The sequence below is a fragment of the Mastomys coucha genome, unplaced genomic scaffold (genome assembly GCF_008632895.1).
Source record: "Mastomys coucha isolate ucsf_1 unplaced genomic scaffold, UCSF_Mcou_1 pScaffold16, whole genome shotgun sequence".
NCBI classification, from domain to species: domain Eukaryota; kingdom Metazoa; phylum Chordata; class Mammalia; order Rodentia; family Muridae; genus Mastomys; species Mastomys coucha.
In genome coordinates this window covers 51,980,310-52,003,918 of record NW_022196898.1, presented here as the reverse complement: position 1 = coordinate 52,003,918, position 23,609 = coordinate 51,980,310, and the positions used below count along the sequence as shown (strand labels likewise).

The 23,609-nt window shown below is 41.2% G+C and overlaps 1 protein-coding gene and 1 long non-coding RNA gene across 4 annotated transcripts in view; one reads left to right on the top strand and one right to left on the bottom strand.

Moving 5' to 3' along the window:
* Nucleotides 1-19,929, top strand: part of Magi3 (membrane associated guanylate kinase, WW and PDZ domain containing 3) — a 193,966-nt gene extending 174,037 nt beyond the window's left edge. Inside the window, exons 16-22 of one of the 3 annotated variants that reach the window (XM_031375051.1) lie at nt 1,895-2,080; nt 7,725-7,827; nt 8,555-8,681; nt 9,200-9,343; nt 15,574-15,712; nt 16,499-16,589; nt 17,141-19,929. In XM_031375051.1, the coding sequence (XP_031230911.1) occupies nt 1,895-2,080; nt 7,725-7,827; nt 8,555-8,681; nt 9,200-9,343; nt 15,574-15,712; nt 16,499-16,548 (749 nt within the window). In that variant the 3' untranslated portion in view covers nt 16,549-16,589; nt 17,141-19,929. Of the gene's footprint in view, nt 1-1,894; nt 2,081-7,724; nt 7,828-8,554; nt 8,682-9,199; nt 9,344-15,573; nt 15,713-16,498; nt 16,728-17,140 lie in introns of those variants that run through there. The other 2 variants (XM_031375050.1, XM_031375052.1) reach the window with 2 other exon arrangements.
* On the bottom strand, nt 11,419-22,157 carry LOC116093550. Its single transcript, XR_004119742.1, has 2 exons — nt 20,735-22,157; nt 11,419-12,290 (listed from the first exon to the last, which is right to left on the bottom strand). It is a non-coding gene; the product is annotated as an uncharacterized LOC116093550 (long non-coding RNA).
* Nucleotides 22,158-23,609: the final 1,452 nt, after the last annotated feature.

The following is a 23,609-nucleotide window of genomic DNA, read 5'->3' as shown; positions in this document are numbered from 1 at the left end:
CTCTATGCCCACTATTATTTTTTAAAGATTTATTTATTTATTATATGTAAGTACACTGTAGCTGTCTTCAGACTCTCCTGAAGAGGGAGTCAGATCTTGTTATGGATGGTTGTGAGCCACTATGTGGTTGCTGGGATTTGAACTCCGGACCTTCGGAAGAGCAGTCGGTACTCTTACCCACTGAGCCATCTCTCCAGTCCTCTCTCTTATGCCCACTTTTATGTAGATTCCAGGAACTGATTGGAGGTCTGCCTGCTACAAAGCGTTCTACCAACTGAGTCTTCTTCCCAGCCCACAAATTAATTATTGTATAGAAGTATGATTCACTTTAGACATCAGTCATTTATTTTTGTTGTACCTGAACTTCTAACCAATTACCAAGTCTTATGCATGAAACAAGTTATATTTGTTAAGATAATTTTTGGGAATCACTGCCATTTCAGCAAAGCCAAAGGACCTTATTTCTAAAATAGTTTTCAAACACACACACAAATAAGCTAAAAAAAAAAAAAACAAAAAAACAAAAAAACAAAAATCTGATACAATTGTGATAGCTAACAGCGGCCCTTAGCTAGGAAAATGGGGATAATGATATAAAGAGGAAAAAGACACAGGATTCAGGTCTGGGTAGGAACAGCTAAGCAACAGAATAGAACACACTGGAGCTAGAATGTCCAGTAAGCCTGATAAGATACAGACCTACCAAAATTAGAATACCAGGAGGAAAACCCAGCAGAGTCTGTGAGATTGAGAGTTCCTGGATAAACCGTGTGAAAGAGGCTTTGACAAATCCTGCATGATATTTGGCCTTGTGCTTAAGGAAGGTGAAAGAAGGGCTATAAAGATGACTCAGAGAGTAAGAGTACTTGTTGCTCTTGCAGAGGACCTTGGATCAGTTCCCTACATGGCAGCACACAACTGTCTGTAACTCTAGTTCTGGGCCCTGGCATCCTCTTCTGAACTCCAAACATACATATGATATACATACTTCCATGTAAGTAAAACACCCATATGCATAAATAAATCTGAAAAGAAGAAAAAGATGAAAGACCTTCCAGTTGTTTGTTTTTGTTTTTTCAAGACAGGGTTTCTCTGTGTAGCCCTGGCTGTCCTGGAACTCACTCTGTAGACCAGGCTGGCCTCGAACTCAGAAATCCTCCTGCCTCTACCTCCCAAATGCTGGGATTAAAGGTGTGTACCACCACTGCCCAGCTATGAAAGACCTTTCACAGGGACATCAGAAGGACACATGTAGAACCAACATCAACACAGGAGTGCTCTAAGTACCCTTTAGAGAGCTGTGATGTGCCCTGTGGCTCTCCCAGGAGCCCTCAAACCCCAAGAGCACCCCCTCCCTACCTTTTGCCAAGAAAGAACCTGTCAGCCCAGACTAAACCAGCTTTCTAGGACTGTCATCTTGTGCTCATCTATTTCCCTCATCCCTACTCATTCTAACCCTTTCCTTCCTTCATTACATCTTCACCTCTGGTGTGGTTGATGCCATTTGTGCTCGCTCTGTCTGTCTCTGTCTCTCTCTCTCTGTATTTCTCTGTCTGTCTGGTCTATCTGTCTCTCTCTCTCTTTCATCATTGTCCTAGTAAAGCTTTTTAGGTCAATAAAAAGGTTAAAAAGATTAGTGGCTTTAAAAACCAAACAAACTGGAACAAGTTTTCTAGTAAATGGAAAGCAGCAGCAAGCCTCTACCTATGGTTACAGCCACATTAAAACGTGTCTGTGTGGTCAGGGGGAGGGTGGACAGGATAATTGTACTTTTTTTCCTTCTGTTTTTGAAGCCTTTTCTTTGATGTTAAGTATGTAAACTTTCAAATAATGATGAGGACAAATCCATCACTAGCAGGTATCTAAACTGGAAAACTTGGGGTTCTTGCCACAGTTATTCCTCATAAAATTGGCCGAGTCATAGACGGAAGTCCAGCTGATCGTTGTGGAAGACTGAAAGTTGGAGATCACATCTCTGCGGTGAATGGGCAGTCCATTGTTGACCTATCCCATGATAATATTGTTCAGCTCATCAAAGATGCTGGAGTCACTGTCACGCTGACAGTGGTTGCTGAAGAAGGTGAGGACAAGGCCACCCTTCTCCAAGCTGATGTCTTCATGTGTCTCAGTTACTGTTCTGTTGTTACTGTTCTATTGCTGTGAGCACACATCATGACCAAAGCAACGAATAAAAGGATTCACTTATTAGGAGGCTTGCTTATAGTTTCCAAGGGCTGGTCCATGACCATAATGGAGGAGAGCACAGTGGCAGGTGGGCAGGCAGGCAGGCAGGCTCTGGAGCATAGCTGAGGGTTTACACCTAGAGAGATAGTAAGAGTGGGCTTTAGTTTGGGCTTTTAAAACCTCAATCAAGGCTGCTCCTACTCGAGCAAGAATTCACCTCCTAATTCTTCACAAATCATTCCACTACCTAGGAACCAAGCATTCAAACGTATGAATCTAAGGGGCCATTCTCCTTCAAACCACCACACAGTACAAGCCCAGAGTGTGAGGATATTCATATGCTCTGTAGTCTCATTCTTTACCTTTTCCACTTTATATCTTAGACAAGTTATTATAAAGTTGTCAACTGCTCAAAAAAGGGTGAATGGTGGTCATTTATTTATGTGTCAAGAAGCAAGCATCCAGAAGTGAAAATTGGTAATACCGTTCAGATCTTATGTCTCAGCTTGAATACAAGGAGATCCTCTAGAGAGTTCAAAGAGCGTTGCTGTTGTCAGCTCAGCTGGCATGTCAGATCCCTGCCTTATGGCTTTCTTTGGGAGTGGAGGTTTGTTCTGAGTAGCTGCTGCATGAACAGGAATGTAGGAATGTCCATGTAGGAATGACTCCTAAATAAGGTGTAGAACACATACTGGCAGCCCTGGAATTGTGTCTCACCTTGCTTTAGAGGTGCTGTTCAGTCATTAAGAATTTCTAACTAGGAACTTTTTGAACCTGCCTGTGTTCTTTATTATTTACTTAGCTAATCTGTCCTGACCTTGTAGTGATAATGAGAAGAAAAGGGCAGAGTTATGAAGGTCCATCTCTTCTCATAAAGTTTCCTCAGACCTTGGGAATGTGGCCCAGTGGTAGAACACTTGCCTAATATGCACAAGACCAGGGTTGGATCACCAATACTGCTGAGAGGAGAGAGAGCAATTAAGGTTCCTCATACTTTGTCAGTATTACAGTTTTCCTCTGTAGTCCTGAGGTCAATTTCCAGGTGTTTTATAACCCCCGACCCCACAGCATGGTGCAGTGTTGTCAAGTCTGGTCTCACTCAGTCTCCTGAGTTCAAGTGATCTCCCACCTCAGCTCCCCAGAACTAGAGCTATGCCCAAATGCATTTTTCCACATATGTCCCCTCTTTTGTTCCTACTAGATTACTCTTCTGTTCTCACCTGTAAGGTGTTGTATAAGTCTTCTTTCTGTCCAAGGTACTGTGGTAGGTATTTATTCATGAGCATTCCCTCCTGAACATTTATTTTGTGACTCAAATGTGACAAAAGTCAGTGCTAGCATGGCATTGCAGAGTTGTGTGTACAGTTATGTCCTCATGCCTGTCATGCAGTGGTACTGAGGGGTGGAAGGGATTTGAGTCAGTACGAGACCAGCAGATTGCAGGCCACCTCAGGCTGGTAGTGTCATAAACATACAGAAAAAGTCCAAACGTAAATGTTCTCTGTGAAATGGTAAGCTTTTCCTGACTGCTCGTTCTCGCTGGCCTAAATGTGCTGCTGCTGCTGCTGCTGCTGCTGCTGTTGCTGCTGCTCCTGCTCCTGGCCACAGAGCATAACTGGAATAACTTGGGATAGTTTGGTGGGAGAACAAAGATTTTTCAAAGATATCACTGATTATTGATGGTAAATTTTTCTAAAAGGTTATCCAAAATTGCTCATTTTTCTTAGAGTTAAAAACTACCTTTGACATTTCAGCCCAGATGTTTCTGGACAGATGTTAATGTAGGTACATGTTCATGTCAGTCACCACTAGGAAGAAATGAAAGAGAAATCTTAGTCAGTGATTACCTATCTTTTTTTTTAAACTGTGGAAACATTTAGAATCCCTTGTTTTATTCAGGAGATAATGGAAAGTCTCCCTTTTGTCCTAAAATTTTTCTTTATAGAATTTATAAGTTTTCCAAGCCTCTCACTGAATTCACTGTAAAACTTCCCAGTTACCCTGCAGTTAAGTGAATCTTCAGAAACCATGTTCACACCTTTCCTTCATGTCACACACACAGCCTCTTACCGACACCTACCTCCTGTCCACCCAAACCTTCACTGTGAAGAACAGTGTGTCTCCTCCGTCCCTTCATCCTCCCTTTGCATGGTGCTATTTAATACCTGGGACTACTGTGCCACAGACATGATAAGGCACGTGCCATGTGTCATATAAAAACTTTCAAACTGCAGTCATGACTAGGACCTGTGTCCACCCTGTCCATTGACTCTAGTGCCTCTGCCTCTACCACAGTAATTTGGTCTTAAGGTTGGAACAGGAGTTGGCTGCACCAGGTAGTTCGTGCTCACTATATAGAAACCTTTATTGCTTTTTCAAATTGACTCCTAATGTTTTGTCAAGTCCTTCTTATTTTTACGAGTGGACATAAGTTACCACAGCCACCAAGAATGTACACTGGAACAAAACAGACATCATTTGTGTTCTTCCCCCTTTGGGTTTATTCCCACTTGTCCACACACTACACTCTGATTTCCCTTTTAGTACACTTCCTGTGTTCATCTGTGCATCTTTTAAAGTGCACTGTCTGGCGTTTGTATTGTCCTTACGCTTTCAGCTATATATGTAGATGATTCTATGCTATAGATAGCTGTTCTGGGGCCTAGTCTCAGAACTATGGGATTCGTGTTCTTTTCCAGAATTCAGTCAAAGATTCTACGATTTCTCATGTCATCACTCCTTTTTTCTTTAAACTAAGATAAACTCACATGTTATAAAACTCATCACAACATGCCATCCAGGGCTATTCTCGAGAGCTGTTGTGGGGAGAGATCATTTTTCTTTTAAGTTTATCCACAAGGTTGTCTAGCCATCACCACTAATTTCACATTTTATCAGCTCCCAAAAGAAACCCCATAATCATTAAAAATTACTTCTCATTTTCTTCTAACGCTATCCCTCAGCAGGCACATATCTGCACATCTGCTGTTTGCCTCTGTACATTTTACTTTAGTGGAATCATATAGTACGCAACCTTGTCTGTCTGGCTTCTTTCTCTCGCAAACATTCAAGGTTCAACTTCACTGTAGTCTTTATCATTCCTTTTATATGTAATAATGTAAGTCCATTTTACATACATATCCTCTTACTTCCAATTAATCATTTGGTAGCCATTTGTTTCTTCTTTTTATTGTGAATTGTGTCAGTTACTGTACATGTTTTCCTGCAATGCATGATTTCATTTCTCTAGAGTTTTTCCTAAAGTTAGAATTGTCAGGTCATATTGTGTACTCTCATATTTGACTTTTTGAGGAGTTGCCAAATGATTCTTTTAGCCAGCTACATGATCTTATACTCTCATCAGCCATGTATGAAGGAGGCTTCCAGTTTTGTCGGATCCTCCACAACACTTATTTTCTGGTCGGTTGTTTTCTCATACTGGCCATTCTAACAATGTGAAGTGGTATTTCACTGAGCTTTGGCCTCACATGTCACTGACAACTGGTATAATGTTAATTTAGCATCTTTTCCTGGGCTTTGGAGACGTGGCCGTTCAAATCATATCTTACTTGCCTTTTGTTGTATTATTTAAGTTTTCTTTACTTATTCTGATGGTAGATTTTTTCAGGAGTGCAGCTTTCATATGTTTGCCTCCCAGCCTGCATTTGTCTTTGCACTTTCTTATTACTTACCCTTTGATGCACAGACATTTGAATGTTGATGAAGACTGACTCATTTATATTCTTTTTGCTGTTTTGTGCTTTGTTCTTAAAGCATTCTGTATATTTACGGTATATCCACATTGTAGCTAGGTAGTTTGCCATGGGTGTTTACCTGTCTGCTTCCCACATTGCTCCCAGCTCTCAACATCAAAAAAAAGCCTTGTGATACACATTTGTATGTGTCTCCTATAAAACAATGTGGAGATTTCTGGGAGCAGAATTACTTGCTTCGTCAATGAGTATTAACATTGCCATTTGGCTCAGTGCTGTGAGAGTTTCCATAACTGTTGCAGCCATCTCTACCTCCACTAAAACACTAAGGTTCCTAGCTGAGCCCTTTTTCATGGTCTTTACTTGGCATCATCAGCTTGTTTGTGTGCAGTGCACTCAACATTGTGAAGACACTGTGGTCACAGTGTGCTTAAACAGCCAGAAGGATCCCACAGAGAAACTGGCATGTTGAACACGAGGTGAAATAAATTTGGTTACAGTCTTATATGTGACAGGTTTACCTTAAGACTTAAAGCAGGACAGTTGGCCTGTTTCGTGGGTTATGTTAAAACTAGAGGCTCAGGAACTGAAGGAAATTAAAAATTAGTGACAAGAAAACCATGCGATATAACCTGCTCAATCAGTATAGTGTCACTTGTATGTATGCTTTCAGAACTGAGCATTTGGTATTGGATAACTAATTGAGTATGCTCTTCTCTGGGGAAAACTATTTCCTCCCACGCCCAGAAATCCTCAGTTGCCTGTAGTTATTTGGGTTAAGGCCTCATGCACTTTTCTCCAATCCACTTTTGCATGTCAGTTGGTGTCATCCTTTTTCAGCTTATGTTTGGGCAGTCATGTTGATACTTTATGTAACTTCTGACATTACTAGGAAACACAATCTCACAGCAAACCAATCCTCTGGCTCTTACAAACTTTCTGCCCCCTTTCTTCAGTGTTCTCTGAGTCTTTGGTGCAAGGTTGTCTTGTAGATGCATCCACTGGTACTAGGCTCCACAGCTCTGCATTTTGATTGGTTGTGGTTTTCTGTAGTTGTAGTGGTCTCCGTCTGTTGCAATGAGACATTTCCTTGATGAAGAGTGAAGACTATACTTATCTGTGGGTATAAGGACAAATGTTTAGATTGTTGTTGGGGATTATTCTGATTTTAGTAAATCAATGGCTGTAGATTCTTCTTAATAACCATGACTTCACTAGCACAGAGTAGTTAGGTAGGTTTCCAGTACAGGCATGGTTTCTTTTCCCTCTTGTTGAATGGGTTTTACAGTCCATTCATTCACACACACACACACACACACACACACACACACACACACACACACACACACACACATTCACGCTCTTAGAAAACAAAAACAGGAAATCTTTATAAACATTTCTCAACACTCTGGATGACTTTGTGATTTTTGATGCTAAGCATCAGCAGGATAACTTTCTTTGTTAAAATGCAAGTTCCCAGATGTGTATAGCTTGCAGAGTGGCCTCTGTACTCCAGCATCATGAGTAGCCTCTGGAACTCTGTACTTTACACAGATATGACTGGATGTGTGCTGGTTTCCATAGTGTGGAAGAGACAGCAGTGAAAATGTGAAATAAAAAATGGTTGCTGTTCTCTTAAAACATAAATGTTACTTACAGCCCGAGGAGGAGGACATTACTGTTCCAACTCCAGGAAGAACCAGTGCAGTCCTGTGAAAGCAGTAAAGCTGGGAACTGTCGCCATCACTGTTGCTTACTTAAAGAGCTCCTTGGTCTTCATGTTCTCATGTACAGATTCTAATTTCTGTTGTTTTCTCATTTAAACAGAGCATCATGGTCCACCATCAGGAACAAACTCAGCCAGGCAGAGCCCAGCCCTGCAGCACAGGCCCATGGGACAGGCACAGGCCAACCACATACCTGGGGACAGGTGTGGCTACTCTCAGGTTTTGGGTTTTTCTCATCTCCCTGCTTTTCACTATCCTACTCCCAGGCAGTAATGCACAAGCCAGAGAGCTAAGTCTGGAAGAAAGCTGTTGAGTATCTTATCCTCACAGTCCTTCCCAGTGCCTCCTGCCCTTCCAAACCCTCACCCTGCTTCCCAGCCTCCATGCCAGGCACAACAGTGAGCTAGTCATCCCTGAGGCAGCATCTAGCCTACTTCTCTGGTAAGCACTTTAGTAGGGGAGGCCCAGCCCCACCTGAGTCAGTCTTCTCAAACCGCCATACACTTGGGCAGTAATTTGAACATATTTCTTTACTTTGTTAAAAATATTCATAAAAGAAAAACTACATTTCCAGTAATTCAGCATCTTCCCAGGCCTCGGGGCTTCAGAAGGTCCATTTCTCATGGTGACAAGGTCATGGTATCTGCCCACCCCCACCCCCACCCCGGTTCAGTTATTTTGAGTGCAGCTTTCTTTGAGAGCAACTCCATCAAAACACCACTGAAGGAAGGGGATGGGGCTCAGTCTTTAGCTTCGGAGAGAGGGAACAGCCTTTTTTCCTAGCAGTGGGGATTCTAGAGATAGTCTGTTTACAGCAGCTTGTCAGGATAGGGGATGGTAAGGCTCAGCTTTGAGAAAAGTTGGTCTGCTTTTCTTTTTAGACTGTTTCTCATTTTCTCAGTGCAGAACATAACTTGGTTTCTCTCATAGAATTGCCCTAGAAGGTGAAATTGGGAAAGATGTCTGCAGTTCTTACAGACATTCCTGGTCTGACCATAAGCACCTTGCACAGCCTGACACTGCAGTGATTTCAGTTGTAGGCAGTCGGCACAATCAGGTAAACACAGACACCCTGGTACTGGTTTTTTTTGGGTTTGCTATATCACTGACATTGGTGTTTTTATTGCAAATCTGTTCAGATACATTTGCTTTCAGAATTACTAATTTTTACAGAACTGGTAACGTGGTTGGCATTCACTAAACCATACAAACAGAAATTGGAACCTAGATTAAGTATGTACAAGTGCATGGTACTGTAGCTAATTAAAGGAGGGAGCTTTTGCTTGCTTGTTTTTCAGGAAAATTTGTAAAAAATCTTGGTAAAGTTGGTACTTTCAAAAACTCTGTTCTCTTAATTGTTCTGTTGAACATTGACCAACTAGAAAAAGGCATAATCTTCAAATGAATTCATTTGAATTTATAAAAATTAAGTAGCAGTCCCAGCTAGCAGTCCTTGCTTACCACTTAGAACTGTATCAAGAGTATACACTATTTCCCTCAGCTATAAAAGCAGACTCTCTTCAAGACCCAGCAGAAGCAGTGCATGAGAACACTCTGTCATGCTTGCTTCTCCAGAGCCTTGGGTGTTACCCTGTGGAGCTGGAGAGAGGCCCTCGAGGTTTCGGGTTCAGCCTCCGAGGAGGGAAGGAGTACAACATGGGGCTGTTCATCCTTCGCCTTGCTGAGGATGGGCCTGCCATCAAAGACGGCAGAATTCACGTGAGTTGACTTTTGCTTGCAGCCTTTGCTTTTGGCTCTAGACTAGAAAGTTCTAGAAGTAATTGCTTTAGAGGGAATGCTCTTTCCTACACAGGAGACGGTTTCTGCCACGGAGTGCTGCCACGTGCCGCCACTGTGCTTTCCCAGCCAGCCAGGGGTTCAGAGCCTGACGGCTTCTCTGCGTCCAGAACAGTCAGTGCAGGGCAGCTGCATTACTGAATCAATCACTTCCATCTTATTACAGTCCTGATGGCAGGATAAAAAGACTCCACAGTTTCTTCTAAGACATAATAAGCCCAGGGAGTTTTTCTACTTAGATCCCTACAGAGGCAAAAGACTAGCCCTGCCAATCGCTTATGATTATTAGAAAGACCAGAGTTCACTCTGTACTATTCCATCACAGGCTTTCTTAACTTTGCAACACCAGCATCATGCAGGGCACTGGAGACTAAATGGCTTATATATCTCCACCTTTCTCCTTCTCTGGATATTAAAGAAAAATCTTACATAAAAAGCAATTGTTGACCCCAATTTTTAAAAATCAGTTAATGTGATAGTTAAGTAATCACTGAAGATTTTAAGTTCTAGCCCTCTTACCACCCGAGAACTTTGGGTTTCTTCTGTTTTCAGTAAGCACCAAGGCAAAAGAACTTTTTTAAAAAAAGATTTATTTATTGTTATATGTAAGTAACTTCAGACACACCAGAAGAGGGCGCAAGATCCCATTACAGATGGTTGTGAGCCACCATGTGGTTGCTGGGATTTGAACTCAGAAGAGCAGTCAGTGCTCTTAACCACTGAGCCATCTCTCTAGCCCCCAAAAGAACCTTTTAAACTGAATAAATAGTAAGACAAATTATTCTTAGGTCTAGTAATCAGAAAAGTCTTGGGGGAGGAGAAGCTGGGATGTAGCTCAGTCAGTAGTGTGCTTGCTCAGTTATAACAAAGCATTGGGTCCAGTCCCTGGCAGCACATCAAGACTGTGAGTGGTGGTGCACAGCTGTAATTTCCACACTTGGGAAATAGAGACAGCAGAGTCACAAGTTCATAGTCACCCACAGCTACCAGAGCAAGTTTGAGGCCAGCATGGGCAACGTGAGTAGACCTAGTTTTAGAAATAGAAATAGCTTCTGGGCAGTTGCAGCTTTGTGCTTTCCACACCGACCATTCTCTCCATAAGCAGTTCTGAGTGTCTGCCTTAACCAAGGCTTTATGCTTGGTGTCAGGGGAATGGGTGAGAGGTGATACCATGCCTTCCTCAGAATGACCAGGCATATGCACAAGGTCAGAGAGACTGACTGGTGAAGGTGTTCGGAGGGAAGTACATTCAGGAGCAAGGTCGAGGGAAGCTCTGGCAAGCTGAGGGAAAAACAGTGCAGGGAAATGAAGGGAAGGGAACCCACATAGCAGGGAACTCTGGATGGTGGGCTTACTTAGGGTGTGTGCAGGAGTGCAGGGAAAGGAGGGAAAGAGAGGAGAGTGCTTATCAGCATGGAGGTGCTGGAGAAGAGAGCCAGCTGTCACTCTCGCATGGGATGGCCATGTGAGGATAACTTGAGTGGTAACCTCCTACCTAGAAGACAAATTATGTAGATGAGGTCACCTTCCAGTAAAGAAAGGACCAGCTTAGATGACTCATAAGTATCTGTTCAGTGAGTGAGAGACAAAGGATGTCTTGGGGACCTCATCTTGCCTGTATAATCAAAAAAAAAAAAAAAAATAGGTTGGCTCAGGTGAGAAAGGCAGTCAGCTGTGTAGTTTTTATCGTGTTAAGGTAGAGCTGTGCAGGAGTATTTCACAGGCCTTAGATGGTGGCATGACCCAGACAGAAGGGATGAGTAAGCCATTGTGCTAGATTAAATCATTCAAAGATGTCTAGAGAGCAGCAGTGGCCTACAGTTGGTGCACAAGAAAAGATAAAGCAGGAAAGTAGAAATGCAAAGTTGTAAGCCAGGGGGCTGTGACCAGAAGAGCCGCACGCCAGCGGCACCAGCTCATGTAGCCTGTTTGGTTTCTCCCCTAGTTTAATGAAAAGAAAAGAGCTCAGGTTTAAGAATTGAGGACAGGGTTGGGGATTTAGCTCAGTGATAGAGCGCTTATGTAGCAAGTGCAAGGCCCTGGGTTTGGTCCTCAGAAGATGGAGTGAAACCACTTTTCACCATCTTGTAGCCATGTAGCCTTAAGTGGCTTCTTCTTGAGCTTCAGTTTAAGTTGTGTCCATCCTTTAGTGTTTGCTTGGTCCTCTCCCCTCGTCCTCTCCCTCCTCTTCACTCTCCTCTGCTGTGGTATTTCACATTTCTCCTTTTTAAAAATGTTAGTTCCAAATAGAGTCCTGAGATCTACTATTTCCATCATACAAATGAAGACCAAGCAGGGAATACTTAGTTCTACAGTGCATCAGAAGCTTACATCCTATGACTCAATCTACTTTCATTTCAAAAATAAACAGAAGCAGGTAGACTTTCACTTTAGGTTTGGATCTGTCTATAAGAGCATGCCAGCTTTCAGAGACATCTCTGATTCTCTACATGACGCCCAGGGAGGAGGGCCTCCAGCTCTCTTGCCTCCCTCCTCCCTTGCTGGTCTCAGATTAGCAACTCAAGTTGGTATTCTGTACCTTTTAATTCCAGTATCTTCAGTACTTCATACAGTGCTTTGAAAAGTCACAGTGGATAGTTCATAAATGTTTTTCAAATGAATGCTCTGGGTGGGATTTTTTAAATTAAGATTAGTTTTCATGTTTATAGATGCCAGGAGGGTACAAGGATGGATAATGTAGACAATGAATCTTTAGAATTAGTTAGTGTGTGGATACACTTGTGTAAGGGCATGCTTGCCAAGGTGCATGTCAGGGGACAACTTGTGAGAACTGGCGCTTACTTTCCATCCGTTCATCTGTCAGCACTGGCTATAAGTACCTTTACCGGCAGAATCATTTCACCAGCTCCTAAATAGAAAAATAAGAATTATTCTCAGCTCTTACTTATTACTGAGTAGACAAGGCTAGAGGAACAGCAACAATGTATAATTTAGAAATCAAGAAAATGTTAGCTTGTAGGTGAGAAGGTACTGTGAGAAGGTGAGAGGATCTGTAAACTCCTGGGTCTGGAGCTGGACCAGGTCCTGAGGGATGTTTCTGCATGTGCCTAGCAAACCTGAGGTCTGCATCCCCAGCTCTCTAAGCAGGACGTCAGGGCCAGACACTCAGGGTCTGTCTTCAGCTCTGCTGCTGTTTGCTGTGCTCTGACATAAGTGCCTATACTTGGACTTACATCTGAGGCTCAGGGAGGCCAAGCTCCTTGAGGATCACTTGGGTTGGAGTTCCTTGGGAGGGATATTATTTCTTAACAGGCTTTAGGATCTAATCCACATGCTAGACACATTTGTAAGACTCCTTTAGAAGATTTTTCAACAATTTAATATTGTGTATATATATGGGTGTTTTGCCTTCAGGTATGTCTGTGCTTAAATGTACCACATACATTCAGTACTCTCAGAGGCCAGAAGAGGGCAGCCGATGCTCTGGGACTAGTTACAGATGACTGTGCCACCTTACAGCCTCTCTCCAGCCACAACTGCCACATTTTTTTTTTTTTTTTGAAGAAACAAAAACCATTTTTTTTTTAAGATTTATTTTTTTTATGTATATGAGTACACTGTAGCTGTACAGATGGTTGTGAGCCATCATGTGGTTGCTGGGAACTGAATTCAGGACCTCTGCTCGTTCCGGCCCTGCTTGCTCCGGTAAACTCTGCTCCCTCAGGCCCAAAGATTTATTTATTATTTTTAAAACACACCAGAAGGGGGAGTCAGATTTCATTACAAATGGTTGTGAGCCACCATGTGGTTGCTGGGATTTGAACTCAGGACCTTCGGAAGCATCAACCTGAACGATTCTTTCCCCTAAGTTTTAGGGCCTCATTGTTTTGCTAAGGCTGGCCTCAACTCACTACCTACCCAATTAGCTGAGCCTACAGATACAAGACTTTTTCCTAACTCCTTTTGTCTGCCTTTCATTTCTCTTTCCTTCCCTTTCTCCCTCACTTTTCAGTAATACAAAAATGGGGTTGAGTGTTCAACTTTTCAAACATATTTTCACCATTTCTATTGACGTTTTTATAGTAACTGAAAATCTCAGCAAAAATGTTCCCCTGCCTGTCCGCAGAGTGTTTCCCTTTGGTTTCTACACAGCCAGGAGCACAGCCCTGCTGGCCTCACAGAAACCCCGAGCTCCACTTCCCTTTCCTTCCTATTTTATCTTACAGTTAAAAATGACACCTGGTGGCGAGCCTGTTCAATTACATGTTTTATTTACATTTTATTTATATTAAAATATATAGGTTTGTGGTTTAAGAGAAAGAATGTGACTCTCTCCCAAAGATGAGCCAACTGTGCTCAAACTGATTTTCATTTATTGTCGGAATTACTTTCCGACTTCCTCAGGAAAATGATTTTTTAATCACTTACCAAAGAGGCTTTTGTTCCACTTATTTTGGACAGTAAGGATTTTAATTGCCTTTCTTACTGTTTTCTGTCCTGTAATCTTTATTGTCTTACTCTGCTTGTTTTTATTTTTAAGCTTTTTCATTTTACATAATTGTTTTTGTCTGCTTGTTACCATTACTGAATACCTGAGACTGGGAAATCTATAAAAAGAAGAAATGTAATTCTTACCCTCTGGAGCCTGTGAAGAAATCCCAGATCAAGACAGTCTAGCTGGTGGAGAACTCTAGTCCTGAGACAATAAGCAGTGCCATGTGTCAGGGAGACAGAGAATGCCTACAAGATGGGAGCTCACTTTTAAAACAACAGAACCCCAACATCTGATGTAAAAGATTGTTTCCAACAGTACTTCCAGCCAGCACTCATCTGCCATTTGTGTAGTCCTATTGCATAGCACTGACTCTCCCACAACCCTAGGAGGTAGGACTTTGGTTTTCATTTCAAAGGTGAAGAAAATGAGAGAGACTGCTGATCTAGAAAAAAGTAAAGCCATATACCTGGACCCCACAGTTCAGCTTCCTGTCTGGTCAATAGATATTTAACTATAGATAAAGCGTTCGTTTTGATATGTGTGTGGGGTTTGTTGTTTTGGATTTATTTGTGTTTTATAGGTGTTTTGCTCACACGTATATATGTATGTATATACTTGCCTGGCCCACAGAGGCCAGAAAGGAGTGTCTGATCCCCAGGAACTGGCATTAAAGAAGGTTGTGAGCTGCCATGTAGGTACTAGAGATTGAACCCAGGTCCTCTAGGAGAATGCTGTAAATTACTGAGCCATCTCTCCAGCCCATCAAATACTTACTGAGTCTCTTTTGTCATATTATGTACACATTGTCTGAGTATCTTACAAATATTTGGGGTTTTGATAATCAGTATTGTTTGAAGTCAATAAATACCCTCAGTTACATGTTACCTTGATACAGATGTCAAAACCAACATTTTTATTCATGTTTCTTATTGTTAAATTTCACCATATTTTTTATTTTCCTTTAAAATAGACACTTCTGGTAAATGACACCAGCACTGTGGTATATTATTCTGGGTCCTAGTTTTCTGTTTCCTAGGAAAATGGTTTTATATTTGTTACTATATAAATCCAGTAATTAGTTTAAATAAGTGTTCATATTAATGTATTCTCAAATCTTAAGTTCTTTAACTTTTAATCTCTAAAATAGATCATTTAGCTGAAGCCTCACTCGTGGGATATGCTGGCAGTTTAAAGAATGGCCAGTGTCTCAGGAAAGCGCCAGTGATGAGCAAGCCTCTGCTCCAGCTTCAGAAAACCAAGTCAAGATTAGCTCGTGTTTGAAAGCACCCTTTACAGACTGTTCCTTACGTGCCACTCTGCACTGTCACTTAGGTTAAGGCTATGTCACTCTTTCTAGGGTGTTTAAGTCTTGGTAGAAAACTAGGTTTTTATTATTTATTTTACAATACTAGGGATTAGTTTCAGGGCCTTCAGATGTGGGAAAGTCTGAATTTAATGCTTTATTTCAAATGCTCACATACTGACTGGTAGCCACATAAAAACTTTCCCGTGCAGAATTTTTATCAAGTAAATAAAATCATGTGTTGTGTCCCCATCAGCTGTCACCAAGATAGCACACTGTCTAGGTTCAAGACTTTACAAGTGAGAATGACTTAGCAGAGCTGAAGGGCTCTGTTGACAATGTGGAAATGAAGCTTGGTGCCATTTCATACAGTTGTCAATGTTCCCTGTCCAGGTTGGTGACCAGATCGTTGAAATCAATGGGGAACCGACACAAGGCATCACACACACTCGAGCAATTGAGCTCATTCAGGCTGGTGGAAATAAAGTCCTTCTTCTTTTGAGGCCAGGAACTGGCTTAATACCTGACCATGGTAAGCAAAGTAGCTAAACACTCATGCTGGCAAGGGGGGTGGCAGAAGGAAAGGAATACCCTCTGGAGGTGATGGGCATGTCGTTGGCTAAAAGTGGTCACCAGAACCCCCAGAGAAAGCTACTATGATGCAATGATGTTTCCAAACAGTATGGTTGGAATAGAATATATTTTATATTTACTTCATCTAAAAGCACACAGTCCATTTTGTACAGAAACATGCCTGTAATAACATTAGAGGCAAACAATTCAGATGTCTCAGAATAATCCCCTCTTTGGCTAGAAACACATTGCCCCCCCCCCCAAAAAAAATGTTATTTTCTTAAAGTAAGATACTGAGCCCTAGATATTCTTTGTCTCAATGAATAAATGACGAAGAAACTTTAGGATTCTTTAGTCACTTACCAAAATAAGTTGCTATAGCCCTATTACCTAGGGACAGGGTAGTAAACCTAAGATAATATGTCTGTACTCCTGCACTGATTGTGAATGCCCTCGGCTTCATTATATATTTTTGAACTGTCACAGTGTTTTTAAAAATGCATGATCCTAGAAATAAAGGCAGCACCGTGCCCATTTAATATGTGTCTCCCCTGCCCAGCTCCCCATCAGAGAGCTTCTGCAGGGTGCGTGTAGACATAATCTCCTACAGTCCCTTGCAGCTGTGATCCTCTGGCTGTGTTATCTTCCACCGTCTGCTTATACAGCACGCGTTCCCAGGGACATCTATGCTAACTGTACTGGTTTGTCTTCACGTAGTCCTAGGCTTTTTCTCTTCCTTCTTCAGGTTTGGCTCCTTCCGGTCTGTGCTCCTACGTGAAACCTGAGCAACATTAAGGCTTTCAGGGCTTTTCTTGGTCTTTCCTTAAAAAGACTTGGTAAATTTGCATGTCTTTTAAATCACTTCTTTCATTTTCTTTTTAATTAAAATGATGCTATTAAATACATCTGTTTCTGTCTTCTGCACTTTTTCAATCTTCTTTTGACATTAAATTGGACAGCCTAACAAGAAAGTGCCCATAAACCACATTTTGGTTACCACGTCTGATGTTTTTCACTAGTGAATTTGGCATATCCTTAAGTTAAACAGTAATAATAGCTTAATTAGTAAGTTCACTGGATCAGGCACTTTGGTCCACTTTGATTGATTATCTGTATCTTATTTGGCTAAATGAATATAAAGAATTCACAGATCATATATGTCTTATAGTACCCGTGTGAAAAATTACTATAACACAAATATCCCCTCCATACATGAGCAGATATCTATAAGCATCTGCCTTTACAGAGAGCAATGTTACCATGAATAAGCTATGTAACATACTCCTCGGGCTATGCAACCAGTAACATTCGAACGGCTGTCAGTTCACAGCTCACTGTTCCTATTTAATCCTTGAGTGTAACAGTGTTCTACTCAATCACTTTTTAGGTGATTGGGATACTAACAGTCCTTCATCTTCCAATGTCATTTATGATGAACAGCCTCCACTTCTCCCATCTTCACATTCTGCTTCCACATTTGAAGAGTCTCATGTGCCAGTAACTGAAGACTCTCTGATTAGAGTTCAGATATGTGAAAAGGCAGAAGAATTAAAAGACACTGTACAAGAAAAGAAAAGCACTTTAAATGGAAGCCAGTCTGTCCAGAAAAATGTGAGTAAGAAGGATCTACCCAGAAGTTACGGGCATGGTGAGAAGAATCTACTAAAAGGAGAAAATGGTGTTACACAAAGAGGTAGATCTGCTAGTCCCAAAAAGTCAGTTAATCGACATTCAGAGGAACATTTGGAAAAGATTCCCAGGCCCCTAAAAAGTGACCCCAAAGGAAAATCTAGAGACCGGTCACTCAGCCCTAGGAAAGGAGAAAATAAAGGTCAGCTCACCATTAAAGGGGGCTCTGGACAAGATCCCTATCGACAAGACAGAGGACGATCTTCTAGCCCCAAGAAGCAGCAGAAGATTGGAGGCAACAGCCTGTCAAACACTGAAGGCAAATTATCAGAGGCTGGGAGCCGAAGAGCAGCAGGCCACCCTAGTGACAGCACTGAACAGCTCCCAGATGGGAAAGAAAAGTCAGGGGTCAGTAGGAAAGATCTGAAGCAGAGTCAGCTGGGAAAAAATAGAACAAGGTCTCCAGAGAAAAAGAGCAGTAAAGCTGATGAAACATCTCTCCCATCCAGAAAGACTAGCAACACTGCTAGTAGGGTAGTAGCTGAAAAGGAAAAAGGAAAGAAGCCAACAGCAGGAGAAACAAGTAGAGACAAAACAGAAGAACACACCCAGATCTCAGCAAAGCAGCTCAAGCAGGAACCTGAAGAGAAGATGGCATTAAGTAAAGCAGATCACAAACACAAAGAATCAGAGGTCACTGACAGATGCAAGGAACGTGCAGGGGGCACAACTGAAAGTAGCTTTCCAGTCAAGAAAGCACCCATCACTCCAGGACCCTGGAGGGTGCCACGTGCAAATAAAGTCACAGGCACTACTGGCGTGGCTGAAAAATAGCTGTGACCTTTTGTATAAAATAAAGAAAATTAAGTTGTAATCTTGTACTAAAACACAGCAGTCTATTAAGGGGGAAAGGGGTGGTTTTCCCCCAGAAATTCTTCAATACCAGGTAGCCAGGCTGCATGAAGGGCTTCTGGGATTGCTAAGACCCACCTGGCCCTGGCCGACTGCCCTTCCTCATGCTCAGGAAGGAGCTGCATCCAAGGGCTCACTTGTCGTGCCCTGCTCAGGCTGCTCGCTCAGCAATGACATGATCTTAGCAGTGTGGTCACAACTCACTTTGTGTTTGTGCCAAGTTATCTACTGTAACATGTCTGTTTTGATCCTTCCCATTCTGATATTTCCAGTCATCAAACAGTTCAGTTTGGCTTGAAGATGTTTTCAATAGCATGTTGCATGTTTACAGAGAGAAATATTTGAGTCCTTGCAGAGGAAGAAATTGTTAGCTCATCATTAAAGTGGGCCTTGCCTCTTCTCACAGCTTCTGACCATCCTAGTTTAAAACTGCAATTCACAAACATCACATTACAGGAAAGGTCAACTAGTATAAATGCTTTTTTTACGGCTAAGTAAGGTGTTTAAAGTAACTGCTAAAGATATTCCTTACAGTTGAATACTCAAAATGAGAATTCTAAGCAACAGAATTAACAATCTCCTGCCATGTTAGCCATCCCTTAGACAGTGACAGTGTCTCAGATCACCTGTAGTCTTGAGGGAAGTACAAGAAGCATGTAGAAGTACCGCTTATTTCTCTTTAAAGAAAAACTACATCTGGCTATTTTGATTATTAATCATTAGTCTTTAATATATAGTTGAAGACCCAAAATACTATGTAGAGTTTTGTGAGGGACTTAATTATGAAGCCAGTTTTACAGTCCACTGTCAGACAAAGCACCAGCGCCTGTGACATAGAGGAGTTCATCTAGGGGCAGACACACGAGCATCAGGGCTTCAGAAGCAGAGCCTGTCTTAGGCTTCCTCAGCAAGTCAGGACTAATATGGTGTATTAGAACTTTAATTTTTAGCTAATTATTTAAAAACAAAGTTTTCAGAGTTCTTTTTAAAGTCTAATAAAAATGTTTGCTGAAAGTTGGAGACAATTCTTAAACTCATACAATAGATCAAGACATTAATTCCCTAAAGCAGCATTCAGAAACATCTATAAATATAGACATTTCTCAGACCAAAACTGTCTGTCTATGGAGTATTTGAACACTCATTCTATTACCTTGTGAGTCTGACAGATTCCACTGTGACAACTGTACTGGCCCGATGTGACACATGCTTCCATCCAGAACTGTATTTAACCCATCTCAAAACTACTTGAATAGTGCAAATTAGGAGGCTTGATAAATGCTAAGAATTTAGTAACAGAAATGATTTATTTTCCCTATAGTCCACAAATAGTGATACAAATCCTATTTTTATTGTTAAATGTGACATAACTTTGATGTCATGTTGTCAATATGATGTGGATCTTCCTAAGTAACATGTCACTGTACTGATTATATATTGACTTAGCAATGTGGCCTTGGAATGCTGAGCAAAATATGGATGTACTGGATGTAAATGTTTATATATGTACAGTACCTTTATATATATATATACATATATATATATACACACACACACACTTGAGGTTCTGATTAGAGAAAGATCTGTAAATCGCTCGTTATTTTTTATATAGATATTAAAAAAGAAAAAAAAGTTTGTCTTGCTGTTTTGTTTTTTTTTTAAACTGTCAGCATCATTTAAAATTGCTGTTTGTAGAACCTAGTACCACTATAATCTGAGTCATCGAAGACTTAGAATCAGAAAGACAAAGTAATGTGTCTTGCCAGTATTTAATCTCATCTATTGATAAAAGCCTTGAGTTGTATACTATTTTCTATTAATGTTATTTTTTAATATCCCTTTTCTCTACTACCAGGGAAGAAAAGATATTATATCTCACTGGAATTCAGTTACTACACATTTATAATGTAGACTAATGAACAGACCATTTACCACAAGATCACAGAGTTCCATGGCAATTCACAATATTTAAAACCATTTAATTTATTTTAGTTTTAAAATTAAGTGTGTATACTTAAACTTCATTTCACTTAGTATGTAAACTACTTAAATCCTACTTTAAACGTCTGGTTAATATATTCTTCAGGAGAAAAATTCCTATAATTGCATGAATTCACACTAAAAATAAAAGTTCAGTTCCATTTCCAGGCCCACAATGGAAATGTTTCAAAGCAAAAACTGCTGAAAGTAGAAACTAAGCAGTTCCGTGGACACGTTGTTAGTAGTCAACCAGGCAGGGCTATCTTCTGACAATTACAGCATCCTTATAGCTGAGCAGTTTTGAACAGGGTCAACGTCTAGTTCTGGTCTGGGACCCAGAAAGCGTTTCACTTCTTGTTTTTCATGTGTGAATATTTTCACTTAATGAAAGGAAACCGGGGCAGCAAGATGGTTCAGCAAGTAAGAACCTTCCATCAGCCCTTCCATCCCCAGAACTCACACGGTAGAGAACCAAGTCCACCAAGATGTCTGTCCTTCATGCATTCTGGGTGTGCTTTCACATGGATTTAGAAAAACAAAAAAGTAATAACTGTCAAGATACTATTCATGTGCAGCAATAGAAAGCCAAATGCTTTGTAAACATCTGAACAAATGGAGTTCCATGTTTTGTATGTCCATTTCTCAAAGAAAATACATTAACTTCTGTAAGGCTCTGTCTAGTGACTTCCACAAAGATTCAGGCTGGAGCTTAGCCTACCCTCTGCTCTTAGAACCAACAAACACCTGCCTTGACTGATGAAACACAGCAGTCCACTGTGAAGTAGGACGACATCACAATAACTGTCCTGGCGTGCCCCATACCTAAAAGCTACCAGCTTTCTAAACAGCAACAGATAAATTTGTTTGGATAACTTTCTGATTCTGCTGTTAGAATTTATCAGCAATCAGTATGCTGCCATTTTGGGAAGGCTATCATCTGTACTTAGCTGAATTCATCTGGCACACCTACACACTTGATAGGCTCTCAGTCACTATACCATATTGATACAGGAGCTGGACCTGTGCAAAGCTACTTGGTCTTGAAGCACACAAGCAACATTAAGTATGAGGGAATATATGAATGCTTATGAAGAATTTGATCTAGTAGAAAGCTCTAAATTTCATAGTCTAAAATATGGACACAGCCAACTACTTTAATTTAGCCTTAAATTCTGCTTTTACAGTCTTATAGATACATGCCAATTTTATACTCTGTACATTAAAGTCAAAAAGAAAAATGTCAAAATTCACAAACCAAGAAACTTATTTTGTCCTAAGGACAACCACTAGTTAACCTGAGTACCACCTTATTGGAGTATCATGTAGGAGAGATACAATACTGCATGTTTGTGCTCAAAACTCGGCTCAGTACAGGCACCAGTGACTGCAAGAAACAGGATAGATCACTATACTGGTCCATGTATGTAATAGATCAATGAGTTCTCAGGTAACTCCAAATCAGCAAGTGTGAGAACAAGGCCCATCTAGCCTATTAAGAATGTATACATCTAAAATTTTTCAAAACATTCAGTTGAATTTAAAATAAGGTTGATTTGCTTTACATAGCACTAGTGAACAAAATACTTGAATCCATAAACTGACACATGTGAAAGACCCAGTTATTTAGAATTTTTCTTGCTGAAAGAAAACCATATTCCAGTAAGACAAGCACACTGTTATCTAAATCTTCATTGTTTAGCTTATACTGTTTGTGATCATAGCTTAACATGTCTACGTTTATGGATTATACCTTCTTAGCAATTTTAGGAGGGATGATTTTCCCCAAGAAAACATTTTAAAACAAATCAATGGGTAATTTTCTTATTCTTTGATACTTATTACCACCCCAGTTAGCCTGATTCTATTTTTGCATCTTGATTTTATTTCTCAATAATGTAATATTACCAAAATCTTAGCCCTTTTAATCGAATCGAAGCGTAAGTAACTGGGTATTAGGGATAAATGAAACATTGGTCTCTTCATCCAGTGTACACATGCTAAGCATCTGTGAGGGGAATCCAGAACTGTTCTGCATTCTGAAGAGTAAAGAAGAAAGTAGTTCTTTTCAAGGAGCTACTGGGAAGGAGACACAAGTCACCAAAAGATTATGATACACATGAAGGAAATTACAACAGTGATATAACAGATAATTAACTAGGGTTACAGTAGAGAACCCTACCAAGAACTGAAAGCTGAGAGCTAGTCAGTAGCTATCCAGTGAGCAGTAAAAATACACATTTGAGGCAGGATACTTGAAAATACCTACTAAGAGCAAAAACTCGGTAAAGGGGATGGTGTGGAAGGCAGTGAGAAGTGAGGTCAAGGAGGTCAAACTGGAGAGAACTGCAGCACTGACAGAGGGCCTGGGAGGTGACCAACAGGAAAGGCCTTCCCCCCTGTCTTAGTCAGGGTTTCTATTCCTGCACAAACATCATGACCAAGAAGCAAGTTGGAGAGGAAAGGGTTTATTTGGCTTACTTCCACATTGCTGTTGATCACCAGAGGAAGTCAGGACTGGAACTCAAGCAGGTCAGGAGGCAGGAGCTGATGCAGAGGCCATGGAGTGATGTTCCTTACTGGCTTGCCTCCCCTGGCTTGCTCAGCCTGCTCTCTTATAGAACCCAAGACTTTCAGCCCAGGGATGGCACCACCCACAAGGGGCCCTACCCCCTTGATCACTAATTGAGAAAATGCCCCACAGCTGGGTCTCATGGAGGCACTTCCCCAACTGAAGCTCCCTTCTCTGTGATAACTCCAGCCTGTGTCAAGTTGACACACAAAACCAGCCAGTACACGGCCTAAGCCTCTCCAGACAGCACCACCTACTGGGGAAAACTATTCAAATCTCCCTCAAACCTCTACAGCATTGAACTAGATTATACACTGCACCTTTACCTGAGCAGTTGCCTAAGGTGAGAAAAATGAGTCTATCCTTAAAACTAAAAATAATTAGAACCATATGTTAGATTCTGGACAGGGACGGCACAAACAATAGAATTAAACAGGAGAGCCCCCCACCCCACCCCAAGACTGCCTACAGGTACCAGCAGTGTAAAAAGGAAACCAGACAAAGCAGGTTTAGCTTGGGTACTGGTAGCACAAGCACATGATACCCAACCACAGTGAACCTCCAAAAGAATCAGGAAGGGAAAATTAGTGCTGAAGTTAACAAAGGGCTGTAATCACCCTACCAACGCAGAAAAACCTCATCACAAACAAGACTAAGTACAATGCATAGAAAGATGTTGCTTTAGCAGCAAAGTTATCCTAGGGCTAGCTGTTCTGGCATACCTACCAAACTTAAAAGTAATCCTTGAAATGTGCACACTGTCTCC